The sequence below is a fragment of the Chinchilla lanigera genome, unplaced genomic scaffold (genome assembly GCF_000276665.1).
Source record: "Chinchilla lanigera isolate Chin_1 unplaced genomic scaffold, ChiLan1.0 scaffold00110, whole genome shotgun sequence".
Lineage (NCBI taxonomy): Eukaryota > Metazoa > Chordata > Mammalia > Rodentia > Chinchillidae > Chinchilla > Chinchilla lanigera.
Genome location: NW_004955511.1, coordinates 949695 through 959986, shown reverse-complemented (window position 1 = coordinate 959986; position 10292 = coordinate 949695). Strand labels below are relative to the sequence as shown.

Here is a 10292-nt window from a genome sequence, read left to right as displayed (position 1 = left end):
TCCCTCCAGAGTCTCAGAGAGAGAAGCCACCTCCTTGCCTTTGTGAGATCCTAGAGCTGCATTTTTAGCTTCTAATTTCAAAGCCAACACTGCAGCTCCTTCATCAGTCACTACACTGCCTCCTTCTCCTTCTGGAGCAAAGTGATTTGATTTTATAGGAGCACTTGCCCCTTTCTTTTCTATTCAAAGATCCAGGATAATCTCCCTGTCTCTTGAGATTGTAGATTGACCCTCACTGGACAAATTCCTTTGCTCAAATAAACATGTTTTTCTTACTGTGAAAATGTTATGTCATTTACATGTTTAAATCTCTTATCATCCAGAGAACATGTTTGCTATGTAAGGTATTAGTGATTTCTACAAGGGTGTGTGAGTTGCAGGCTCAGGGAAGTTAACGTTTAATAAGATTGGGGAATAGGTAAGCCCGGGATATAGTTGTCAGGGTATTTCTAAATCAAAACTGAAATCTTCAATCTGTAAGTTGAGTTTCATTCTTCCAAAATTAAAGATATAAATTAGGTCCTGCCTCTGTTTACATCAATGTTGGTTGGGAGAACAGTGAGTCCCAAACACCAGTGTATCTGAGGAAGAGATGGGTTTGGGTGTAACAAAGACGTTTCTGGTATTATTAAAGAAACCAGTTTGCAAAAGAAAGAATCAAAAAGTTTGGTGGCTGGAAAAATACTCAGGTTTTTATTTGTTTTTGTTTTGTTTTTGTTTTTGTTTTTCTCTGGTACCAGGAATTGAACTCACTACCTTGCGCTTGCCAGGCAGGGGCTGTGCCACTGAGCTAAATCCCCAGCCCCTCAAACTACTCAGTTTTGTAAAAAGGCACAAGCACTTTGGAGTTGAAGGGATTCTTGGTCTCTCCTAGTGGCAAGATGTTCTTCCTTGTGTAAATTTTCTTAGTGAAGAAGACCGTCTTATTTCTGCAGTACAATATACCAAAGCAAGTTGCAGTTCCCATAGGACACTGACCTTGGACTGATCATTTTTTGATACATGATCAACGATAAAAAAGGCAGAAATATACTAGAGATTGTATAAATTCCCACTTATCTTTTAAAGAAAAGGAGATGTTTTTTCTAACTTAACTGGTATATGTTTTTAAAATATTCATGTAACAGTGACCAGTATCATGGTACTGATGAGCATGTCTCAACATCAGAACGCACACAACCACAGAGAGAGAGAGAGGGGAGAGAGAGCAGAGAGTAGTAAGGAGAGAGACAGGCAGAGAGACAGAGACAGAAAGAACACAGAGACAGAGAGGATGGAGGGCAGAGAGAATGCAATAAGGCAAGAGTGACATTTTCAGGAATGTTTCTAGGCTTATGTGTTGCAATTAGAGTGGAAAATAATAAATGCAGAAAAATGTTACCAAGGTTGAGTAGACGAAGCGTTCCTGTAGTGTTAGAATTAAAACTAGAACAGATTCATTTTGTCTCTAAGACCATGGCTTTTGCTACCCCTATTGTCAGCTCGATACCATTAATACCTCACACTTATTGTTAAATAAGGCTACTTTACCATACTGTTACCTGTGAGTATTATCCTAGGAAAATAAATACTGCCAATAGCATTTAAAAACATAAAGAATACTCAAATACAATTTTTGAACTATAGACTAAATACCTTGAAGGGTCATGAGATAGGATATTTGTGTAAATAAATGTGAAATTCTGTCCCTATAATTTACTTTTGACTTAAAACTCCAAAAAAATAGAAAATATATAATCCTCAATGGGCAAAATGCAGCTAGAAATAAGAAAAAGGGAACCCAGCATAAAGCATATCAGAACTATTGATTACCAAACAATGATATCTTTATACTGTTTGCAAATATTTATTTACTAATATACAAATAACTCCTATATACCCTCATCTGACTTTATCCACAAGAGCTGATAATAGTGCAAGAATATTTTTAAATGAAATCATTTTAAAATATTGAATATAAATATCATACATATTTAGTATTTCTATATTATTCAGATTATGTCAAAAAGGTACATATGAATCAATTTATTTGATGAAATGTTGAATGAAACATTCACATATGTGAATTTGCAAATATAAAAATGGATGTGTTGATGTGCAGTTGCTCTTGAAAATGCTATACCCTGAATATTTTGTGATTAAAAATTACAGGACCAAACAAATAAGAAATCAAATACAGCACAAGACATGTAAAACTTGATAAGAATCATAAATAAAGTTTAAAATCTCACTACCAATAAAAATCAAGTTAACATACTGTAGAACAAAAAATATCATAGCTTAGATAGTGTGACTTAAAAACAAAACAATGTCTGGACAATTATTTTATTACAAGTCAGTAAAGTGGTAGTGTTCTCCCTGAACATATCTCAATTTTGCTACAGACAGATGGCTTGACAAACTGAAGAATAATAGAAAGTAATTGTTAAATTTTTTATTGCAATCATAATATAAAATTAATCCAAAATGACTTCCAAATACCATAATTGTACCAAGTTAGAAAGAATGATTTTCATTGTAATGTGAAGGCTTCACAAGGGACATGCACTGCCTCACAAAGAACATGAAAAATTACTGATTACTCCCCCTCTTGTCCTTTCCACCTGCGTCATTCCGCATTCTAGCCACTCCCTGAAACTCCCTGAAACGTATCGTTCCTTTCTTGTAAGTTTCCTAAAGTTTCTGTAGTTTCTGGGAAGACTGCTTCACAAAGACTTCGCTTGCCAAGCAGGATGTGTTTTTTTGGCTTAAAAGCTGCTCTCTCACCTGGTTTGCTGCTGACCTGCTCCTACCCTGGGTGGAGGCTCTCAGTCAGTCGCTGGCCAGCTAATAAAGGCTCATTCTAAAATCTCAATTGGCGATCCGTGTGCTCCGGTGTTTGTCGGTATCTTGGTTCGGTTCTGAGTCCAGAACAGTAACCGATCTATAACCCATTACTGTTCTCAAAAAAACATTTAAATAACATTTTCATAAATATGCAAGTAACTTCAATGTACTATGTGACCCAAGTATTAACTAATGCCAGCTTACAAAGCTAGGGATACAGCAAAATGGCACAGCACCTGCCTGACAAGCATGAGGTCCTGAGTTCCATTCCTGGTACCCTCAACAAACAAACAAAAACCAAAAAACTACATTCACTTATTCATACACAAACAGTTGATGTAAATAGTATGTAAATATTGTTCTTTTCCACAAAACAAGAACATTACTGAAAGATAAATGAGATATGAAGCTGTTTACTGGTTGAGAACGATGCTGAAATCATATTGAGTGAGAATAGTTTGAAGTGAAAAATCTCCATTAGTGTTTTCTAAACATACTTACAGTAAGCCAACCTCCCGGTAAGCAGAAGGTCTGCTGGACACCAGACTTGCACAACCAGGTTTTCATAATCCTGAAAGCATTTTTTGTTGGGAGCAGGTAAGGTTTACGTTTAGCTTCAGTTTTTGGGGGGACCGAGATTTCAGAGATTCACATCTAACCTTTATTAGATGTGACTCTCAGCTGTCCACATGTTGGATCCTTAGTGGCACACTTACCTCTTGAGACTGGAACTAATCACAGAGCTGAGGCCCTCTAACCCTCTGTTCATAGATGCCTTTGGTTTCACTGAAAAAAAGGAAAATGTTACCCTTCCACAAATATTTCATTTAAAAAAATGACAGGGTTCCAGACAATCAAAGCATCCTGGGATGAAGGTATGACAGGGATGGAAAGTGAGATGGAAGGAACTAAAAGAAAAAGATACAGATGCCACTTTGACATACGCTCAAATGCTCCAGCGATGAAACAGCTGAAGTTCGTTCATTAACACCTGATCCACCTGCAGACCTGAGCCGCTGTGAAGGAGACAGAAATGACTGCATCACACGACACTGTAAAACTTTTGAAACTGTAATGTCGAACCCTTCACTGAATTTTGAGGTGGATCACACACAGTGAACACGTGCAAAATTAACGGCAACCAAGGGCCTCCTTCTACCTATTGTACACTTAAAATTTTAGTTCTCTTCTACTCGTTCAGTAGGTTCAATATATCTACAGATTATGTCTCATAATTCCATAATTCCATTCTACTGAAGCCATGGTGAACACATAAAACTGTATGGACTCATAAGTGCATCAATTTTCTTTAAAATTAGGGTTATTTTCTTTATAACATTATACAAGAATTGTAAATTATGTGTTGCAAACGTGTATTAACAGTAATGAAAAAATGACAATTTTGCATAATTTCACATTTCCTTATGAGTTTTTTAAACTCATTTTGTGTTTACCTTTTATTAATATTTAAAATATATCAATCATTTGTGCAAGAGGAAGTGGAAGATAATTTTAATTTCTTTTAACTCACTAGTTTGTCTTGGGTAATGTAAAACAAAAGTGGGAAATCATATGCAGAGAAATTAAATAGTGAAGGTTTCTCTCATCAATGTTACCCAAATTCAAAGAAATATAATCACATTACACACAGAGCTGAAAGATAAAACAGGATATTATTAGACTAGCTTTAGATACAAAATAAAAGACAAAAAGAGGAAAATTCAAAATCCAGCAAAACAGTTAATGGATGAATGTAGGTAAGTACATTGTTGGTTTTAACTGTAGTGACAGGTCCTGAGAACAAGGTGCCCGTGGGTGAAAAAAGGAAAGTAGAAGAGACAAGAAAAACAAGAGAGCTGAATGTCTGGGATCAGGGGGCTCACAGTCTCTTGGACTGCTGCCTTGATCACTCATCTCAATTGCCTTTTATTAGAACCAAGAACGTAACTCAGACCAGCAGGAGAAATTCATCATCCCTTTCCATTTCTGCCTCTCAGCTGATGGTAACCATGCTCAGGCGAGCCTCCCACACCCCGCACCACGGGCACTCAGCCCTGCTGGGGATCATGAGGTGACCATCAGTAATCAACCCATTAGGAATCACAGTCCTTTCCCCACAGTACATAACGCAAATAGGGTTGCGGATTCTAAGCAGGAAAAACAGCATGGTTAATTATTGTCAAATCAATAAACATGCATAAACCAAGGTTTTTCAAATTTTTTTGAGTCACTGTTAGGGTAACACAAACAAGAGCATGGTGTTAATGGAAGTGGAAAATCCTGCTTGCTACTTCAAAATCTCTTTGTTGATATATAATTTCAGTATTCTGTCAAGACATCGCTGTGTTTCTTAAATGGTTTCATTGCTCCCTAAAGATTTTCTGTGACCTCCCTAAGAACTTTAGATTTAATGTAACATGATGAAATTATAGAATCCATAAAATGAAATATTTAATTGTGTCTGGCAGAGAGATCATCACATTGATCACATTCTCAGAACTACTTTCCAATATGTATTTCATAAATTGCTTTAGAGCTGTTTTGTTTCAATGGGAAGTGATTTTAGAATATTTAAAACAGCATCAAATCATTAAAGGACTTTAAAGTTTGCCACATTTATACATCATATGCTAACTATATAGAAATTACCCACATTTCTGTGGTGATTTTTCTCTTGATTTAGATACTTAATGTTCATAAAAATTAAGGAAAAATTACAGGTTAGTTTTAAAATATTGAGAGTTTAGTGCATGGTATTTCTTTTATGAATAAAAGCAAAGCAAAAGGTAAAAAAATCAAAATACAAATAGAGACTATGACACAGGGAGATCTTTTGCTAATGGGGAGGGGAAGAAGAGATGGAGGAGAGGGGGCCTGGAGGGGAGAAGAAGCAGAGGAAAAGAACGAAGATGTGCTGTGAAGAGGCCCCAGCTGCCCACGGCAAAAGTTCTCACTCTGGACTACAACTATGTACTAACAAAAATGAAAACTGAAAAGTAATTGTGTGCACGTGGCAGCAAATTTCAGATATTCTTAGAGAGCTGTTATGTTTATTAATTATATAATTAAAATACTAAGTTTTATAATTTGATCGTACTTCCAGAAAAAGTTGGTTTTGGGTTTGTACAGTAAAACTTCACCTATTAAACAAAATTAAATAGAAAATTAGAAATGTATACTCTTCTGTTTCGCAAAGTCATTTCTGAGAACAAAAATAACTCACATTGAAGATAAAAATAACAGATTAGAGATTATTTTTTAATATTTCAAAACAGATTCAGTACTCACAGTAGTGAATTCTAACTATACTTAGGTTATATTCCAAATGTGGCATACTGATAATTTATTACTGATGAAATATTGTAAGTTTTATTCCATTTAGAGTGTCAAATGTCCTCATGGAATTCAGATATGTCCTTTAAAAACTTCTATGCCCCATTAGAGTGACAGTAGAGAAAGAAATAGAGAGACAGGCAGAAAGAAAGAAAGAAAGAAAGAAAGAAAGAAAGAAAGAAAGAAAGAAAGGGAAGAAAGAAGGGAAGGCCAGCAGGTATGTTCCAAATCAAAATAAAATAAACTATAAAACACTAAGACAGACACTGGACTCTCCATTCCTTAATCATAATTTTAAAAAAGAGAATATTGCTTTTGTAATTAAATTTTCATTGGTGCCAAGTTCAATCATGAAATTACTTGCTACACAGATAAAGACTGGGAATTGGAACTTCCAGAATTATTGCTCTGTCATTCCTTGAATATGCTTTCCATTCTCTAACTTCTAGACCTGATAAACTATACGGTTGGTTTCCACTCTCACTCCGAGCTACATAGATTCTTTAATCTTCCTGTAAGATACTGGTCAGCTTCTACCTGATTATATGAAACTTTTATTAGATGCTCATAGTCAAAATCTTTCTCTAGAAATAGCTAATCTCAGACACAGTAAGCTATACATTAACTATTGATTGAAAATGTGAATGTTTTAGTTGGTGTTATTCTGTTCCATATCTTTTCTGAATTAGGTACCATATTCGTCTAGTAGTATTGCTATAATAAAGTATCTGAGGCTTGTCAATTTATGAAGCAATGGTTTTAGACATTGAGGATCATTGTGCCAGCCGTGGTCCTTGGTGAGTGTCATCAAGGTGGATGAAATCACACTGTGGAGGGGTGCAAGAGTGAGATGTCACAGGATGAGAGAGTAAGCAGGAGGAAAAGGGGAGTCTCACCCTATCATAACAGCACACTGTCATGTCTCAGCCCATTCCACAGGACTACCACTGATCATAGGATAGGCATGACCCAATCATTTTCTACTAGAGTCTACCTCTTAGTAATCTCATGACCTTTCAATACAAGTGCACCGGGAACAAAGCCTCCAACGCACAATCCTTTGGGGAACATTATCCATATTATAGCAGGTGGAAAGAATCATTGTGCTAATTATAAGATATGAAATTTTTAAATGCAAATCTCAGAAGGGACTGGATATGAATCAATACTGGGTTTGAATTCCAGAAAATTCCAGAACAGTGGGTACCACATACAGAAAATCAACAATGGTCTACATTGCTAGGTAGGGGAGCATCCTTCAGCGCAGTTGTACAGTGTAGGCTAAATGACAGTTGAAGTAAATTCTATGAAAATGGATGCATAAGTACGTTTAAAAATAAGTGAAAAAGCAAGACAGATGGGCTTTCCCTCAGAAATGACAAGAGAGATTAGGATGACTTTCCAACCCCAGTTCTTCAGAGGTGGTACTTTTGTATGCTTTAGGGACACTGACTCCACATCAAAGTTACAGGTAGGAAATCCTTGAGACGTTCTGAGGTGACACAGCGTGGTCATGCCCAGCCTCTCACTGTCTCAAGACTTTCACCCCTCACTCAGAGTCCATGCCTTGTTTAATTGAGGAAGAATATTGTGTTTCCTTCTCAATGAAAGGTGAGAGTCCTGCAAGATCCTCACCAGAAGTCATGTAATTTCAACTCAAAGATTCAGACCACATGACCTCAGTCATAGTCAGACCAATGCAAGGGCCAGCGCTTCTCTTCCAATGAGTCTTGAAGTGGATCACAGGGTGTTACTCTGACTACACACACTTGAGGAGGAGTTCCCTGCTCACTGGAAGAGGTTTTTATGCAATCCTGAAGGTTCTCACCATTGGGCCATAGCATATGGATATTGAGTCCCATCCTCAGAACAGCCCTAGAAGGGAGTGATGCTTTTCTAGGCTACACGTTGAGTTTAAAACCAGCCAGAACTACAGAGTGAGATCTTATCTCAAAAAGACACACACAAAAAAACCTCAGGGGAAAAGCTGCTGCCTGTGGTAAAATTGGTTTACATTGTAAACTTAACAAAAAAATATCACAGCAATTGTTTACCTCTTCTTGAAGAAACAGCTGCAAGGAATATTACATAAAATAGATTATGAATAAGCAGTAATATATACAATCTATGATCTTAACAATATTCACAAAGTTGGGATTACATTAGGTGCTAACAGTGGATAGAAGAGCTGAAGTAACTGACTCAACCTAAAGAGAAGTAGATGACTTGATATTTTGCACTGACTGAAGAGTAAAGACAATTAAACTACAGCTTTTCCAGATTTCCTCAAAGCCACATGAAAATACCACCACTGCCATTTCCAGCCATCATTAAAAGTATAAAATTTATGTGTTAATGGTTCTGTAATTGCAGAATCTACATTCATTCACTAGCTTTCCTAAATGAAAAAGACTTAATTCACTTGAACATCCATCCAGGCATCCATCCAATCATCCTTTGCTCAAGTACCTGTGTAAGAAGGGTGTATAAGAAACAAGGTGCTGTACGTGTATTGAAAAAATAAGCTAATAATGTGCATCACCTTTACAGCAGATAACGTCTAATTGGGTAGGATGGCTATGAAGCAACCTATGCTTTTGATATGATAAAGAACATAAATGAGTAACATACAAAACATTTTGAAACAGTAAAAGAGAAAATGTTATACTCATTTTCATTCAGGAATGTCTTAAATGGTAGGTGAATTTTGGAGAAAAATTTTCTGTAAGAATTAAGGACACATTTTCCGGCATTGGGGATGAAAAGCTGCATTTATGTCTAGGATATGATGATGCAATTGAAATACTAGGTACATGAATTGTTGGTGGCTTAGTTGCTAATGATTACTTTGGAAGAGAAGGCTAATGTTTAAATATTAAAAGGTGCAGATTGTATTCATCTGAAAATCCACTCTCTTTCAAATAGTTTTTTAAGTGCCTTTTTCACATCCTTGTTCCTGAAGCTATAGATGATCGGATTAAACATGGGAAAGACAACGGTGTAAAACACCGCAACCACTTTATCCAAGGCAGGGGAGTAGCTGGCGGCCGGGCGACAGTACATGAACAGGAGTGTCCCGTAGAACAGGGTCACCGCCACGAGGTGGGAAGCACAGGTGGAGAAGGTTTGACTTCTGCTGCCAGAAGACTTGATGTGCAGCACGCTCTTGAGGATGCAGGCGTAAGAGATGAATATCACCACAAAGGTGCTGCTCTGGATAAAGCCACACAAGGTGAAGAGCAGAAGTTGGTTGATGGAGGTATCTTCACAGGACAGAGACAGAAGTGGTGGGATGTCACAAAAGAAATGATCAACCACATTGGAGCCACAATAGGAAAGCCTAAATGCCAGGGAAACGTGCACCAGTGAGGTGACACTTCCACTGATGTAGGCCAACAGGACGAGGCCACGGCAGACCCTGGGGGACATCAGGGCAGAGTAGAGCAGCGGCTGGCAGATGGCCGCATAGCGGTCGTAGGCCATGGCAGCCAGGGTGAGGCACTCAGCATCTGCAAAGCAGGCAAAGAAGAACATCTGCAGGGCACAGCCGTGGAAGGAGATGCGTTTTCTGGAGGCTAGGAAGTTTGCCAGCATTTTCGGAGCTATTGTTGTAGAGTAGCAGATGTCTAAGAAGGACAAGTTGCTCAGAAAGTAATACATGGGGTTTCGGAGGCTGGGATCCATATTAACTAAGATTATTAAGCCCAAATTTCCTGCCACAGTTAATGTATACACTACAAGGAAGACCACAAACAGGGTGATTCTAACGGGGAGGTAGTCTGTGAATCCAACAAATACAAACTCGGCAGGCAATGTGTGATTATGCTCCAACATCTTCTTAGCTTTTTTAAGTTTCTCTCTCAAGTAAGGTGGCATCCGATGGTGCAGACTGACTTGGGTGACAGATAAACCAGAAATATCTTTACTCTTATTTCTAAAGGAATAAAGGGAAAGTTAATAAATTCTTAAATATACTATTTCTGTGACCATTTTAAGGAGGTCATATTTAAAGATGTTTAGAAATTATCACTGATACCAAAAGAATAAACGTTGTCCAGAGGTGGTATGTGATGACACCACAAACTGGTCAATAGCTCTGTGTTCTACATGATGGTACTAAATGCTGAACAGGA

General features: G+C 37.4%; 1 protein-coding gene across 1 annotated transcript; it reads right to left on the bottom strand.

The window, feature by feature from the left end:
• Window positions 1-9054: 9054 nt before the first annotated feature.
• On the bottom strand, window positions 9055-9993 carry LOC102011894 (olfactory receptor 5AS1-like). The gene has a single exon (XM_005408219.1). The coding sequence runs from the start codon at window positions 9991-9993 to the stop codon at window positions 9055-9057; it is 939 nt and encodes a 312-aa protein (XP_005408276.1).
• Between the last annotated feature and the right edge of the window lie 299 nt (window positions 9994-10292).

Bases quoted from the DNA above. Each gene is read 5' to 3' on its own strand.
- LOC102011894 (XM_005408219.1), bottom strand. From the start codon at position 9,993: ATGTTGGAGCATAATCACACATTGCCTGCCGAGTTTGTATTTGTTGGA.